We start from the raw sequence: 17,260 nt of genomic DNA on the forward strand, positions 1-17,260 counted from the left end.
GTGTTTAAAAACACCATGTGAAAATAATCCTGTGTAAAAACACGTGAAAATAAATGAATCCTGTGTAAAATCCCAGGTGTAAAATAAATGAATGTATAAAATCATGTGTAAATAAATGAATCCTGTGTAAAATCCCAGGTGTAAAATAAATGAATGTATAAAATCATGTGTAAATAAATGAATGTGTAAAATCACATGTAAATAAATTAATCTTGCGTAAACGTCGTGTAAAAAAAATCCTGTGTAAAATTGCATTTGGTTTTATTATGCAGATGTATGCATAATTAATTAGACATGGCCTCATTTGCATAATCAAATGTACATCAGCAATCAGATGGCAGAGACTTATTGTGATATGTATTGTTTTTTTTAAAAAAAGATCCCATCTGTAGTGTCTGGCCTTAAGAGTTCTGGCCTTAAGAGTAATAAATGAAATATTAAATACATTCATATAAAAAAAATACTTTAAACAAATATAAATAAGTGTAAATGCATATTTCCTTCACAGTAAATTTACTGACCCTTATAGCTAACCTGCTTTATGTGTTAATTTGCTTTAATTGTATGTTCATGAAGGTTGAAGTTCAGTTCTCGCCTAAGTTGCTGAGAGAGATGCTTACTTTTCCCTACCCGTATTCCAAAAGTAGTCACCACCTCATACACTCTGATTGGTTGCTAGCAAGCGTAGCTGCACTTGGATTGGACGTTGTTTTTCCCATTTCAAACACTACCCAGTGATCAGCGGTCTTACGGAATCCGGGTGTATTTGTGTGAGACCTGTACGTCCGCCATCATTGGACAGTGAAGCTAGTACAGCCGAAAAACCCAGTCGGTTGTCAACAAGTCCGAAGTGAAGCGGATTTCGGATTCCTGAGAAGGTCAAGCCGAGGCTCATTATAGGCTCTACGAATTTATTCCCCTGTCCGCTCTAGGAGACGACTTTCATGTGAACGCAGAGAACACCGGGGGGAGAGAGCCAAACATGTCAAATCTGAGCAAAGGCGGCACTAAAAAGGACACCAAGATGAGGATACGCGCTTTTCCTGTGAGTACCGACCGCTTACAGTGAGCGCCGAGCCGGCCGGGCCCTCACCGCCACACCGAGGCTTTGATGGAGGCCTGTCCGCGTTGTCCCACCGCCCAAAACAAAATAATGTCACAAATGCAAAAGTTAAATAATGTCACAAATACAAAAGTGGACCGAAATAATGTATTACTACTCCGACATTAATATTTGAGTATCCATTAGCTCACAATTCATATACTTGGCCTTCACTAGTCACTTGTTTTATATTGAGATGACAACAAATGATAGCCAACGGCTAAACCAGCTAGCCGGCTACCGCTAATCAACTAGCTACCGTTAGTTAGCGTCAGTTGTTAAGGATTATGTCAGCGAATGTTTACGGAGGCCAGTTTAGAATTCCTCCAGGTTAAACAACATCATTAACGTTAGCTGTTTACGCGAAACATATAAAATATATTCTGCTCTGCGGTGAATTAGGAAGCAACGCCAGCTAGCCGAGTTAGACTTAACGATACTTAGCCAGCTGACAGTTAGCTTTCGGTAAAACAAGGATTTCTTAAAGTGTCTGGGATTTTTCTTTCTTTCCCCCTTTTCTATCTTGAGTATCATTTGACTAAAACAGGACGTTGTTGCAACTATGCATGATGCAAGACGAATTTAATTAACGTCAGGTAAGTAGTTCTAGCAGTTCTCTGTAATCTTTTAAACGGTCTGCTCTGAAGCTGAAACATTTCTCATGTTTACAAAAGTTGTTCACCTTTCAGCAGCGATAAGGTTGGAGCAGCTTTCTTTCATGCTCACACGAGTCATGCTTTCAGACTTTTTATTTGAAAGGTTTAAAACACACAGATATGTTACTCATTATTTATTTATTTATTTATTTCCAGGTCTGATCACTGATGTGTTTCAGGGGACAAAAGTGAATGTATAGCCTCCTGCTCTATAGGACAATCAATGATCTAATAAAATGTTTGCCAATAGCAATTAAATCATTTTCTCTCCCAGTCCCTGTGCCATTTTGAGATGATTCTTCTCAGCGTACCTTGTTAAGCTGGTTACACAGGGCTGTATAACTCTCGAATTCTGACTTCTGAATTCTAGAAGTATTGATTGATTATTCATTTTCTATGGCTGTAGCTCTGACAGTGAATCCAGCTGCAGTTCAAATAACATGTATATTTTAATATATTTGTTATAATACATTATCGTTTCTATAGTAACAACGATATTAAGATCATCATGTCATCTCTTTGTATGAGATGGTCCCAATAAAATTTTGGCCAAATCCTGTAACAGACTTTGAAGTAACATGTTCTACATGTCAGATGAAGCTAATCTAATGAAACACCTTGAAAGTGTGTTCAAGCTAATAAGGATATCTTTTTAAATATATATATATATTTATTTGCATTTCATCGTTGTCACAATCATATTTGTGGCTTCATTCATGCCATCCTTTTTCCGTCCTCTTATTGGTGGCTTTCAGACGAACGATGGTGCAGCATTCACGTTGAGATTTTTATCAAAGATTTCCGACTCAAAGTTGTGGCGGCATTAGTTATGACGCTCATCTGAAAGCCACCAATAGGACGATGGCAACGGATTACATGAAACTCGTGGGACAGCTCCAAATACGAACATGGAAACGGTGGAATGTGAAAAATACTCTTAACACCTGGAGCTCACTCTTAAAGAGTGTTTGTTTGTATGACCCCATTTTCTGAACGATGATGTACCGTGTGACAGTAATGATCTTGAAGCGCTGCTGAAAATACACTGTGAGAAACAGGCTTTGTACTTTTAGGGTGGCTTTCACGCTGAAGGTTTAGTCCGACACGGAGCACGGTAACGTGAGAGCTGTCATGCGAAGCAGGATGCGCACCCCGGTACCAAACCCGCGACTAACTGTAGGAAGTGGTCTGGAGCTGGTCGGTTGCACTGGAACTGTGCCACAATTCCTGTGAATCTCGTACTCGTGTCCGCACTTGTTCAGGAAGTAAATTAACCTGCACGTGTGTTTTCGCCGATGACACCTGTAGTTTACACAACACGTGTACTATGAGTGACAGGGGAACGTTGTGGGACGCAGAAGAGCTCCGCTGCTGAGTAGAATATCTGTTGCATAAAATAATAATTTTGTAAATGGTCGCGTTGTGTTCTCCATGTGCGTTTGTTATGACGTAAGATGAATGGGTTCGATACAATCAAGTGAGTCTGAAACCAGTTGAGCGCCACGGGGCGGGGCGCCGGAACGTTCGCACTCGGATTTGGACCGCAGCAAATGTGCCCAGTGTGAAAACCACCTTAGATCAAGTCAAATTCTGGTTTATTGCCAGTGATTATATAACAGACAGGCTCCACTCGTATGACCAAGTAGCTGTTTGGACCAGATTTTTTATTTTCCTTCCTTTTCAGTGTTTTTTTTTTTTTTGGTCTGTTTGTTTAAGTAAAATAGAAATGCCTTATACCCACAGGGCTGTGTAATTCTCGAATTCTGACTTCTGAATTCTAGAAGTATTGATTGACTCTTCATATTCTATGACCGTAGCTCTGACAGTAAATCTAGCTGCAGTTCAAATAACATGTATAGTTTAATATATTTGTTATAATACATTATCGTTTCTATAGTAGCAACCTGCAAAGGGACTTGTATGGCAGATGAGCTACATAATCTAATAAGACTAATAACAAGCATTTGTGGAAGGAGTCTCCAGTGTCAGTGCTTCGTCGAAAACAGTCGGCAGTTTTCCACCACAGGAAAGTCTTCAGGACAGATGATTTTGTGCTTTCTGGTTTCTTGGTAACAAGCTGCGATGTTCTCTCTTAACTTCGAGAGCGTGAAAGACAGGCTGGTGAGAGAACAACTGTTTATATCTGCTATAACGAAAGTCATAACAGGTGTAAGCGTTGTTTTGTGGATGTTACGCTTCATTAAACATAAGCGGTTAAACAGCAGGACGTGGCATTCTTTGCTAAATGTGAAAAATAACACGTAATCGAATTGCTGTAGTATAAGAGGAATAAAACACTTTATTGGTGTTGTTGGAAAATAATCAGCTTCAGCATAGTTTCTTTATGTAAAATAGAAATGCCTTATACCCACAGGGCTGTATAATTTAATTACCGTCAGGTAAGTAGTTCTAGCAGTTCTCTGTAATCTTTAAACGATCTGCTCTGAAGCTGAAACATTTCTCATGTTTACAAAAGTTGTTCACCTTTCAACAGCGATAAGGTTGGAGCAGCTTTCTTTCATGCTCACACGAGTCATGCTTTCAGACTTTTTATTTAAAAGGTTTAAAACACACAGATATGGTACTCATTATTTATTTATTTATTTATTTATTTATTTCCAGGTCTGATCACTGATGTGTTTCAGGGGACAAAAGTGAATGTCCTATAGAGCAGGAGGCTATACAATCAATGATCTAATAAAATGTTTGTCAATAGCAATTAAATCACTTTCTCTTCCAGTCCCTGTGCCATTTTGAGATGATTCTTCTCAGCGTACCTTGTTAAGCTGGTTACACAGGGTTGTATAACTCTCGAATTCTGACTTCTGAATTCTAGAAGTATTGATTGATTATTCATTTTCTATGGCTGTAGCTCTGACAGTAAATCCAGCTGCAGTTCAAATAACATGTATATTTTAATATATTTGTTATAATACGTTATCGTTTCTATAGTAACAACCTGCAAAGGGACTTGTATGGGAGATGAGCCACATAATCTAATAAGACTAATAACAAGCATTTGTGGAAGGAGTCTCCAGTGTCAGTGCTTCGTCGAAAACAGTTGGCAGTTTTCCACCACAGGAAAGTCTTCAGGACAGATGACTTTGTGCTTCCTGGTTTCTTGGTAACAAGCTGCGATGTTCTCTCTTAACTTCGAGAGCGTGAAAGACAGGCTGGTGAGAGAACGACTGTTTATATCTGCTATAACGAAAGTCATAACAGGTGTAAGCGTTGTTTTGTGGACGTTACACTTCATTAAGCATAAGCGGTTAAACAGCAGGACGTGGCATTCTTTGCTAAATGTGAAAAAATAACACGTAATCGAATCGCCGTAGTATAAGAGGAATAAAACACTTTATTGGTGTTGTTGGAAAATAATCAGCTTCAGCGTGGTAGCAGTAACTCCACTTAGCATCTCATTGTTGATTATTTTCCTATAACAACACGCCCATCGTAATATATTCCTTAATTAAACCTTAGCTTTTTCATGGATTCCCTAATACATATGCCATAAGCCACCAGTGGCTGCAGGCATAAGAGCGAAACCCGTAGATAACTTGAAATAAGTGCTTCTGCGTAGCCGAAATAACACACTGCAGTATTTCATGAGTCACTCCAGGAGAAGCACCAAGACCTGCATTGGTCAATGATTCATTCAATGCTTGTAAATGATTCTTTCATGTTTAATGGCAGTATATTTTAATCTGGTTATTCATTTTGGATAGAGTATAGAGTTGAAATCGATCCACAGTTAGCATGTGACAAGAGACATGCAGCCATTTCAGTTAAGACTTTCTCAAGTTTATGCACCAAAAAAAAAAGGTCATGACTCTATAAAGCCCCAAGTCTGACTGACATCCCTTCATTGTCATATATATATATATATATATATATATATATATATATATATATATATATATATATATATATATATATATATATATATGAGAGAGAGAGATATGCACATGCTTTATATCAGACTCTAAAGGCTTGATCGATCCATTTCTTTCTGGGAGAAGTGTGTTTTGTTCGCGTGCTCAACTACTTTAACGCATTTTAGGTTGGAATCTGATTTAAAACCGATTTTGTTGTAAGCGATTTGACCATTTCCTTTTTTCTTGCCTCCCTGCGTATGAGCATCTCTCACAAGTGTGCCCGTGTTCATTTTCGTCTTTCTCCCACTCTCCTTGTCCCTCAGATGACCATGGACGAGAAGTACGTCAACAACATCTGGGACCTCCTCAAGAACGCCATCCAGGAGATCCAGAGGAAGAACAACAGCGGCCTGAGCTTCGAGGAGCTGTACAGGAACGCCTACACCATGGTGCTGCACAAACATGGCGAGAAGCTGTACACAGGACTGCGCGAAGTCGTCACCGAGCACCTCATCTTCAAAGTAAGAGAGCGCAGAGGAGATGGTTTAAGCTGCGCAGTGTGAGAAATGGTTCAGGATGTCATGTTCCGCAGGTCTGCAGGTGCTGTGGATCAGCCGTATCAGCTTTTTTTTTTTTTCCCTAGTCGAAAGAGCTGTAAAATGCACATTTGCACAGGCTCGTTTCTTTGACCCTAGGTGTTATGTGGCAAAAAATAAATCTGAACATTTTTTTTTTCATGTTGATAAATCAACGACTTTTTTTTGGGTCACTCATCCGAAAACCATTTTCGGTTAAGATTATACTGCTAGACATCCGTAATGTCTTTGATGGACATATTTTTTCCTCACACACAGGTACGGGAAGATGTTTTAAATTCATTGAACAACAACTTCCTGCAAACGTTGAACCAAGCCTGGAATGACCACCAGACAGCCATGGTGATGATCCGAGATATTTTGATGTACATGGTGAGTCAAGTGTTCGGCGTTGGTTGAATGTCGCCCTTTTGTCTTTTTTTGTTTTGTTTATAGACTGTGATCATGTTGTGCTTGCAGGATCGAGTGTATGTGCAACAGAACAACGTGGAGAATGTCTATAATCTAGGGCTCATCATCTTCCGGGACCAGGTGGTCCGCTACGGCTGCATCCGGGACCACCTCAGGCAGACGCTGCTAGACATGATCGCCCGGGAGAGGAAAGGCGAAGTGGTGGATCGGTAAGATCCGTTCTTGCTATGCAGAATTGCTTTCATTTCATGTTGTATATATTTTTTTTAACATTATACCAGATGCCTAGCTTATTTCTTTGTGATGTATTTAATGTTAACGAACTACTGCCTGAGTTATAAACGAGCATTTTTGTCATTGTCAGGGGTGCCATACGTAATGCCTGCCAGATGTTGATGATCTTAGGCCTTGAAGGAAGGTCGGTCTATGAGGAGGATTTTGAAGCCCCGTTTTTAGAAATGTCTGCAGAATTTTTCCAGGTATGTGTTGCTTCGTTATGAGAGCTCATAAGTTCATGAGTTTTTAACTACATGAGACAGTTCAGGAGTTCTGCTTTTTTTCCTATGGATATCTCATCAGTCATTGTCTTTTTCAATGCCATCAGATGGAGAGTCAAAAGTTTTTGGCAGAGAACAGCGCGAGCGTGTACATAAAGAAGGTGGAGGCACGGATAAATGAGGAGATCGAGCGAGTGATGCACTGTCTGGACAAGTCGACAGAGGAGCCCATCGTGAAGGTGGTGGAGCGAGAGCTCATCTCCAAGCACATGAAGACCATCGTGGAGATGGAGAACTCGGGGCTCGTGCACATGCTGAAGAATGGAAAGACAGAAGGTCCGGTTGTGAGAAATGGATAGATAGTTGTGGCTTTCTGGGATTTAAAATTTTTGACCCGTTTGTGTTTTCTTATTTTTTAACTTGTAAAGATTTTTTTTAGGTGTGATTTTTGTAGTGATAAACGCTGTGTGTGTGTAGACCTGGCGTGTATGTATAAGCTGTTCAGTCGGGTGCCAAATGGTCTGAAGACGATGTGCGAGTGTATGAGCGCCTACCTGAGGGAGCAGGGCAAAGCTCTGGTGTCAGAAGAGGGAGAGGGCAAGAACCCAGTGGACTACATCCAGGTACCTTCAACCTCCTTAAAACATGAATGTGGATCGTGGCCCAGAGGAAAATTTTGTCCTAATGATTTTCCATACTGTCTGCTCTCTCTCAACGCCCTCCCCACCTTCCTGTTTTAGGGATTGTTGGACCTGAAGTCTCGCTTTGACCGCTTCCTGCAGGAGTCCTTTAATAACGATCGTTTGTTCAAGCAGACCATTGCAGGCGACTTTGAATACTTCCTTAACTTGAATCCCCGGTCACCTGAATACCTCTCCCTCTTCATCGATGACAAGCTAAAAAAAGGCGTGAAAGGGGTGAGTAACCTGTTCTTCGGCCTTCACTCCTTATTTCTTTTTGTTTGCCACCAATAAAGCCTTAGCAACTTCCTTCTAGGAGTTTATAGGACATCATATGCTGACTAATCGGTTTTATGTGTCACCTTTGAGTCAGTGAGCTCCTAGGAATGACTCTTCAGTAATAATGATGCAACATGATCAGAAGTTTAAGTTTAATACACCATGCGTGAAATTCCCAACAATTTTCTTTTTGGGATTTGGCTATGTGGCTTCTGTTCTTTACAATTGCTGTGATGGATACGAGACTGATGTGCATTTATGGTATTTATAAGGCCAGCTGTTTTGCACACTTCTGAACATTTCACTACTTTGCTACTTTAATGACATTTGCACCACTTGCTTTGGCATAGTGTCCTGCTTTTATTATGGTCAAAGCATGTGAACACATTCTCATCAAAATTCCAGTATTCTGTCATTCATTCATAGCAAGCAACACGCACGAAACTAGCCTAAAAAAAGACTACAAATGCACGTTTGTCAAACATGTTAATAACATAACATGGTTACTTTTAATAGCTCAGTAGTATAAAATTATAGGCATTGTAACTTTGTAGTCCATGTACTCATGTTTTCTCCATTTTTGTCTGCTCATTTTGTAATGTCACACCACTGAATCTCTCTCTCTCTCCCTCTCTCCCTTGCAGTTGACGGAGCAAGAGGTGGAGTCAATCCTGGATAAAGCGATGGTGCTGTTCAGGTTCATGCAGGAGAAGGATGTATTTGAGCGTTACTACAAACAACACCTGGCCAGGAGGCTCCTAACTAACAAGAGCGTCTCTGACGATTCGGAAAAGAACATGATCTCAAAGCTGAAGGCATGTAACACCGAGCTCGCTTCGCCTGGCATGTAATTTTTACGCATCCAGCCACCAGGTGTCGGAAGCGTTATGTTTTCATAATCTGTCACCCATCTGTCCCGAGAGTGCGCAACATCTCAGGAAAGAGTAGTCAAACGTTTTGTAGGATTTATAAGGAATTATCATTGTAACCAGCAGAGGAGCTGATTAGATTTAGGAACTGATCCAAAGAAGTTCAAGGTCAAACATCTACCATTGTTTTTCTTAAATAGCTTCCTTCCTGTTTGAAGTCTATTTTAAAGGTATTTCAGGCATATGGTTAGTAACAAGAAAGCGTAGAGGTGGTGCTGGTGGTGGTGGAGTTTACATCACTGCTCTTCCTGGTTTTAAACCGAGTTGTTTTAACTCCTGTTTCTAAATTTAACACTGTTACAAAAACGGGTTGTGCCACATTTGTTAGGGTCTGCTGGTGATTCGCTCATAAACGATGCTTGTAGTACCGACTGTACCGTTCATGTGACCAAAAACAGCACCTTCATTCCTGAATCACTCCAATGTCTTCTTTAATTCTTCTGCTCTTCTCCTTTAACCCCCGCCCCCATGTTTTAAATCCACCACCTTCAAACGAGTCAGTCTTTCTTGATAATTATATTAGTTCCTGTTCACACTTGTGAATGTTCAATTGAAGCATTGCTTCAAGGCAGATTTTCACTCGCCCATCCGTTTAAACCCTTCCTAATTAAACACTATTAAATTCCATTGTAAAAGTGCACGTCTGAATAGGTTTATGATAATATTGGCCTTAAATATTGGCTGTGACATGTCTGGTCTCTGGTATTTACACAAGGCAGGGTTTTAGACGATTTAGGCATTAAAGTGGCCTGTTCAGATGATTTTTAGATGATTTAGGTATTAAAGTGTTCTCTTCAAACACTAAATCAAACTTATAGCAGCAGGTCGATTTGTCGCCTCACGGCTCCAGGGTCCATGGTTTGATCCTGATTCCCTCCCTCTGAGTTGTTAAACTGCCCTTTATTTACTTTGCTTAAAAGGGTCTTTCCAACTTTTTCTTTACACATACACTACCGGTCAAATTTTTGCAGACACTTGACTGAAATGTTTCTCATGATCTTAAAAACCTTTTGATCTGAAGGTGTGTGATTAAATGTTTGAAATCGCTGTTTATAATCGTGCCAACATATTAACTTCTTTCATTAGAAAACTAACATTTTATTTACAAAAAAGTCTTTTTTTAAAGTGGCAACTCAGAGCGAAATATTCTGAAAAACAGCCAATAAGTGTGCAGCATAGGTGGGAACTCCTTTAATACTGTTTAAAAAGCTTCTCAGGGGAATTCCTCAAGAAATCGGTCAAGAAAATGCGAAGAATACATTTCTGGAATTCTAGGCAAAAAGGGTGTCTACCTTGAAGATGCTAAAATATTACATTATTTAGATTTATTTAGGATTTTTTTATCACAGCATAATTCCCATAGTTCTATTTGTGTTACTTCAGAGTTTTGGAGAGTTTTTATTATTATTCTAAAATGTGGGGATAAAAAAAAAAGAATGAGTGTGTCTAAATTTTTGACTGGTAGTGTACATTGGGCTTACAAATGTGTACATCTATTTACGGCATCTTGTTTATCTTCCCTTTTCCATGTTTTTTAATATTTGTAATTCTCTTGCAGCATTTCGCAATCAGTCAGCTTAGTGCAGATTATATAATAGAATACTATTTTAATTAAGACCTTAATTAAGATGACATTTATGTTCTATGTTCTGTTTTATGTTGTATGACTTAATGCAGTGGTTTTCAAAGTGGGGGGCACCTGGGGGGCCGCAACAATTTGGTGTGAAAAATAAATTCTCACTCTCAGACAAACACACACACACAATCAATTCCTAATGTAATGTAAAGATGTAAGATGCAATTATTAATAAGAAAGGGGGATATATTCAGAAGTCTGTATTTTTAATGTGTTTTAAAGACATCTTGCAAAAGGGGGGCCTTGGTCAAATGTTAATGCCATTTGGGGGGCCTTGCCCTGGAAAAGTTTGGGAACCATTTTCCTAATGTTCTAACCGTGGCGTTTCTAAATGTGCAGACGGAGTGTGGCTGTCAGTTCACATCCAAACTGGAAGGCATGTTCAGGGACATGAGCATTTCAAACACAACCATGGATGAGTTTCGCCAACACCTACAATCAACAGGGGTAAGAGAAAGAACGTTAAAAGGAAGTCCACACTGCTCTAGTGGGCTACCACATTGGTGCGAAGAAGATCAGTTATATTTGTAACTGACTGCAGGAGCAATCCTGATTAATGAGTTTCACTCTCTTTCACTTAATCTTACTGTAGGTGTCTTTGGGTGGTGTTGACCTCACAGTGAGGGTGTTAACGACAGGTTACTGGCCCACTCAGGCAGCCACACCCAAGTGCAACATCCCCCCTTCTCCCAGACACGCATTTGAGGTTTTTCGAAGGTATATCAATCATTGTCTCTTTCTGTTAAAGTTCCTTACGCGACTCACATTTACGTCGAGTAAAATTAAAAGTCTCGGTTCCAGTCATTTATCAAAGTAAAACCGGGGAGCTGAGCAGCATGTACTTCTTTCTATCTGACATTCTGTGATTTCTGTGTCAGGTTTTATTTGGCCAAGCACAGTGGCCGGCAGCTCACACTGCAGCACCACATGGGCTCGGCAGACCTTAACGCTACTTTCTACGGGCCGATCAAAAAGGTATCAGTGTCAGCGCTAGTAAGTCAAGACCACCTAGACCACTTTGTGTAACATTGATTTATTAGGCATGCAATTGTTTATGCTTTGATATTTAACACATTTTCTTGATTGCCTTTAAATATTGCTCTGTATTTTGTTAACAGCTTTTTAAATATTTTGGGCAGTAACTGATAGCTCCTGACCTGATGATAAATGAACTTTTTGTTCAGTCAGTACGTTTACATGGACGACGATAATCGAATATTAACCTGATTAAGACAATACTCTGATTGATTAAGAAACTACCATGTAAACAGCAATTTTTAATTACCTTAATCCAACTAAAGTCATACTCGAAGTAAACACAAATCGAATTAAGACGTGGAGTATTCCTGTTTTAGTTGCATTATCGACGTGCATTACAGACATGTACACACCTTATTCATTAATGTCGTGTGAGAGTTTTCACCACGTTTTGCAACAGGACACGTACACACAGCAGTGCTCAACCGTTTTATGGCAAACAAGAGAGCATGGCTGCGTCTGAAACCGCGTACTTACCTACTATATAGTAGGTGAAATACGTGTATCTGAGCTACTATATAGTAGGTAAGTACGCGGTTTGGGACGCAGCCCACGGCTTCAAGCAGTCGTCTGTTTGCGTATATAGCATGACTAGTAATCAACTACACTTGCAGCTTTTGTAAAATTAAAAGTCAAACACCCAAAACTGTATACGGTACCATAACGAAGACAAACTGTATGTTGATACGTGAAATTCTGAAGGGAACGTCGGACGGCGTGGCGGGACGTAATGACGTGCCGTTAATCGCTCTATGTTCTATAACATGTAAAACGGGAACCTGAAAGGTGTATTCTAAAAGCGACTCGTGAACACCTTAATCGCAATATTGTCTTATTCAGAATAAAGACAATAATTAGATTACTGCTGTCCATGTAAACGTAGTTAGTGTTTTGATCACAGTTCAATTTTGTTAGCTTCTGTAATGCACTGGTACATAAACATAAACATAAAGGATAAGTGCTGTAATACTGCATTGCGTTCTCCCTCCTCATCTTCCCCTTCTTCCCTAGGAGGACGGCTCAGACTTGGGCGTGGGTGGTGCGCAGGTGACCGGCTCCAACACCAGGAAGCACATTCTCCAAGTGTCCACTTTTCAGATGACCATCCTTATGCTCCTCAACAACAGAGAGAAGTTCACCTTTGAGGTATTTTCTGCACTCATAAATTAAATTTCATGTAGTGTAAAGCAGTACAGTTTAGTTTTAAAATGGCCAATAAATGTTTTAGCTCAGTTAATGGCAATGTGAACAATATTTTGAAAATAAATCACTAAAATCCCATGTGTTTGGGGTGAATCCTGATTCTGGCAAGAATTCAACTTTTTATTTTATGATCACATATGTTAACAACTAACAATGTTTCAACTAATCGTCATCTAAATTGTTTTTTGGTTTTGTTTTGGATTTTTTTTTTGCTATACTTTCAGTAAGAAAAAAAAAAATTATTGTGGAACAGAACTTAAAGGAACTTAGCAACTTAAAAGAATGTCGTTAAAATTTCACTTCTCGTTGCAGGAGATTCAGCAGGAGACGGACATCCCGGAGCGAGAGCTGGTGCGAGCACTGCAGTCTTTGGCCTGTGGGAAGCCCACTCAGCGAGTGCTCACCAAGGAGCCCAAATCTAAGGAGATCGAGAACGGCCATGTATTTACAGTCAATGACCAATTCACATCCAAACTGCACAGAGTAAAGATCCAGACAGGTAATGTTACAAAAACTATAAGAAGTAGTGTTTTGTGTATGTTCGTGCTGATGGAACATTTAGGGTTTTTTTATCCAACATCAGCATTATATCATCAAGGGTCAAATTCACCACTTGATCTGTTTGTGCTCGTTTTTATGCAGAAAAGCCTTACATGTATGTTAAGAGGAATATTGTGAGTGGTTAACAAAATAATCAATTACAATTAAATGACATTGATTGATTGGTTTATTTTTAAATACACACAGAGCTGCCAAGTTAGCAGACTGATATACCTAATATATTGCTAATGTTTGTGTGTGTACGTACAGCCTGCCTTCACAAATGTGTTCAGAATGTGCCTAATAATTCTCTGCAGCTGAGAAAAGCTAGCTTTTAAAGTGGTGTAGCTATATTATCCATCATTCTCCCTGATGATTTGGATATACAAGGCTCATGCCATATGTATTTGGTTTGCAGTTGCTGCTAAACAGGGTGAATCAGACCCTGAGAGGAAAGAGACACGGCAGAAAGTGGATGACGACAGGAAGCACGAGATCGAAGCAGCCATCGTCCGCATCATGAAGTCCAGGAAGAAGATGCAGCATAATGTGCTAGTAGCAGAGGTATGATTTAATAACTGCATTACAATCCACCAGTTCGAGCACGTATTAAAGGCTAAATAATCATGACTACCAAGAGGATCTTTTGTAAGCAGGTCATGTGAAATTGTAGTGTGTTCACCTTGTCAGAATAATGGTCATTTTTAGTTTTTCATTGTCTTTTTAATTATTAATTACTGCAAGTACTGACTAGTACAAGTACTTGTGTGGTATAAGAGGGATAAAACATGTGGACGTTCTGTTAAAAAACAACTATTAACTAAATAATATTAACGCTTATATTGCTTCATGTCGAAGTATATCACACCACCACATAGTTGGTTATTTTCCTTTAACAACCTGCTGCCAAGTGTTTTATTAATTACTAAGCCTTTTGTTATAATTTTTTGAGGTTGGAATAAATTGCTACCATTTCAGCTATTTTAATCTTGCATGTACAACCCCAATTCCAAAAAAGTTGGGACATTACGGGGGGAGTCAGTCATTTGAAAATTCATTTCACCCTGTATTATATTGAAAACACATTATTTGATGTTTTAATTTGTGAATTTAGTTTATTTTTGAAAATATACACTCATTTAAAATTTGAAGTCTGCAACACACCAAAAAATTTGGGCCAGTCGACTGTGTAACCTCACCTATTCTTTTAATAACACTTATTAAGCGTTTGGGCGCTGAAGACACCAGTTGGTTCAGTTTAGCAAGCAGAGTTTTCCTCCATTCATCCGTTATGCATTTCTTCAGCTGTGCAACTGTACATGGCCTTAGTTGCCTTATTTTGTGCTTCGTAATATGCCACACATTCTCAATCAGAGACCATGCTAGCACCCGCACTCTCTGCTTACGCAACCATGCGCTTGTAATCCTGACAGAATGTAGTTTGGCATTGTCCTGCTCTGGATGGCAGCATATGTTGACAGAACATGTGTATATATCTTTCTGCATTAATGGTGCCCTCACAGATGTGCAAGTTACCCATGCTCAAAGTGTTGGATTATTCGCTGATGCATCTGTTGGCAGATTGGCGAGCCTCGACCCATCCTTGCTCTTGAAAGACTAGGCCTTTTTGGATATACTATGATTAGATGATTGCCTCACCTGTTTCACATCACCTTCTTATTTCAACTTGTCACATATTAGTCCTAAATTGCCCCTGTCCCAACTTTTCTGGAACATATTGCATGCATCAATTTCAAAGTAAATGTTTATCTTCAAAATAACTGTGCAGTTGATTTAGGTAAAACATCAAATACCTTGTTTTTTGTTTAAATACAAGTCAAAGTACATTTACAAATCACTCCTTTGTTTTTATTAGCATTTTCCATACTGTCCCAACTTTTTCGGAATTGGGGTTATACTAACTGTGCATTTTGAAGCAGAATGTGACTGTAAAGTTAATATATTCATACAGAATAATGACTCTGTTCTGTCTCTTCAGGTCACTCAGCAGTTACGGGCACGATTCCTCCCAAGTCCTGTGGTCATTAAAAAACGCATTGAAGGACTAATTGAGCGGGAATACTTGGCAAGAACGCCAGAAGACCGCAAAGTGTACACTTACGTAGCATAAATGTGGCATGAATTTCAAATGAAACCTGATGTGGAGTGAAGGAGAGTGTGAGAGTGTTATTTCTGGGACTTGATAATGAGCATGAACTGGGAGGTTTTTGTGTTTAGGGGGTTTTTTTTTGTTTTTTTTTTTTCCTTTTTTTTTTTTTTTCCATCGCTACTGGGGGAAAACTGAGAAGTTAACCTTTAACCTTCTGTAAGGACTCATTTTAAAAAGTTCTTAGCGATTCACACAGAAGCCTTCCGAAGCCTCCAGGGAGCTGAATGAGATTCAGCTCGGGCTCGCAGACGAGGCGTCCGTCTCTGTGAGAGAACTGTGTAAGAGTCGGACCCTATAAACCTGAACCCAGAACAGAAGTGCCCAAATAAACGAAGAACGATGACTTTCCAGCATGGGATGCCTTCCGGAGACCAATCAGGTTACCGTGAAATATGTATACCTTCCCACATTTATTTTGTTAGTTTGATTTACCCCCCCCTGTCTCCCCCCCCCCCCCCCCCATGTTGGTGTAAATGTGTTTGTGGTCTGTGGCACCATGTTGGTTGTACAGGTTTAAACCTTGCCTGCCTGCAGAAGATTTTAAAAATGGAGGCTGGGTATCAGAGAGCCATATTAGTTTTGGAGCTTTGGAGCATGCCTTTTCTGACAAGGGGTGAAATAACTCTTTCAAGGTTTCTAAAAGAAATGGTTTGATCGTGTCTTTGTTTGAACTTTTTCGTATTTGGCATGGCCAAATGTAAATTTAAATATTAGCTTTTTTTTGTAGGGTCCTTCTGATGCAGTTCCATTATAAGGGGGTTGGGTTTTGTTTGTTTTTTCAGCAGCAGAAGGAGCATTGTGTCTAAACGTGTACAAATTGTAAAATAATTGTTATTGTACTCGCTGAAGTGGACTGTACAGGGCCTTGTTTTCATCATTGTTCAATGTAGAAAAAGGAGTTAAAAATAAATGGATTTGCTGCTTCGGGTCATCTTTTGCTTTCTAATGATGGTCCTGAGAAATTCCACTTGAAGCAGTTTAGGCTGCATGCATCTCTGAAATTTACATATTAAAAAATGTTGAGTAAGTCAGTACGAAAGAAACCACAAGAAAGGACTGAAAGTTTTGCCAGATGTTATAACGGACGTGTCAAGAACATGTTCGCCTATCATCACAACTGAAATCATCCCATAAGCTGCTGAGGATATGAAAGCAGTTTTAAAGACAAAGGGTAACTGATGTTATTTAGCTTCTTCTACTGTTAATCTTAACTTGTATCTGACTATTTTAAAAAAAAAATTGTGATGAGATCTAACATACTAAATTAAAATTATTTTGCCATAAGGGTATGCATTTCCCCCCGTCTTTGTTCGTTATTGTCACTGAATTAAATTCTGCTAACATTTTATCCCTAAGTATGCATTGAGATTTGACTAAATTTATTAATTCATTATTTAAATAAAAAATAATTTACAAGATTAAACCAGAATTTGATCAGCTTAACCTCATTTCGTTTGAGCTTTTCCTATCATATAATGAATTTAATATCAGTTGTGTATTACTACTGTCTGTTTTGTGTGTGTGTGTGTGTGTATACAGTGGATATAAAGTCTCCACACCTGTTTTTGAGATGAAGAAAATTAAACCAAGTTAAATCATGTCAGAATTTTTTCCGCCCTTATATAAAAATTACTTTTAAAAAAAAACC

General features: G+C 39.2%; 1 protein-coding gene across 5 annotated transcripts; it reads left to right on the forward strand.

Annotated features, from left to right (window-relative positions):
* Window positions 1-729: 729 nt before the first annotated feature.
* cul3b (cullin 3b) lies at window positions 730-16,543 on the forward strand. Of its 5 annotated transcripts, none has more exons than XM_053651094.1 (17): window positions 1,115-1,698; window positions 4,711-4,934; window positions 5,957-6,154; window positions 6,488-6,601; window positions 6,689-6,849; window positions 7,005-7,119; window positions 7,245-7,473; window positions 7,615-7,760; window positions 7,878-8,054; window positions 8,741-8,911; window positions 11,001-11,108; window positions 11,254-11,378; window positions 11,540-11,654; window positions 12,711-12,845; window positions 13,215-13,401; window positions 13,861-14,006; window positions 15,442-16,543. In XM_053651094.1, exons 2-17 carry the CDS (start codon window positions 4,896-4,898, stop codon window positions 15,571-15,573), a joined length of 2,298 nt encoding a protein of 765 aa, XP_053507069.1. In that variant the 5' UTR covers window positions 1,115-1,698; window positions 4,711-4,895; the 3' UTR covers window positions 15,574-16,543. The 5 variants fall into 5 exon arrangements, with proteins under 5 accessions (XP_053507067.1, XP_053507066.1, XP_053507069.1 ...); XM_053651093.1 differs by lacking the exon at window positions 1,115-1,698 and adding an exon at window positions 2,475-4,596; XM_053651092.1 differs by lacking the exons at window positions 1,115-1,698; window positions 4,711-4,934 and adding an exon at window positions 730-1,045 and having other exon boundaries at window positions 11,540-11,636.
* Window positions 16,544-17,260: the final 717 nt, after the last annotated feature.

The sequence above is a fragment of the Ictalurus furcatus genome, chromosome 20 (genome assembly GCF_023375685.1).
Source record: "Ictalurus furcatus strain D&B chromosome 20, Billie_1.0, whole genome shotgun sequence".
Taxonomy (NCBI): domain Eukaryota; kingdom Metazoa; phylum Chordata; class Actinopteri; order Siluriformes; family Ictaluridae; genus Ictalurus; species Ictalurus furcatus.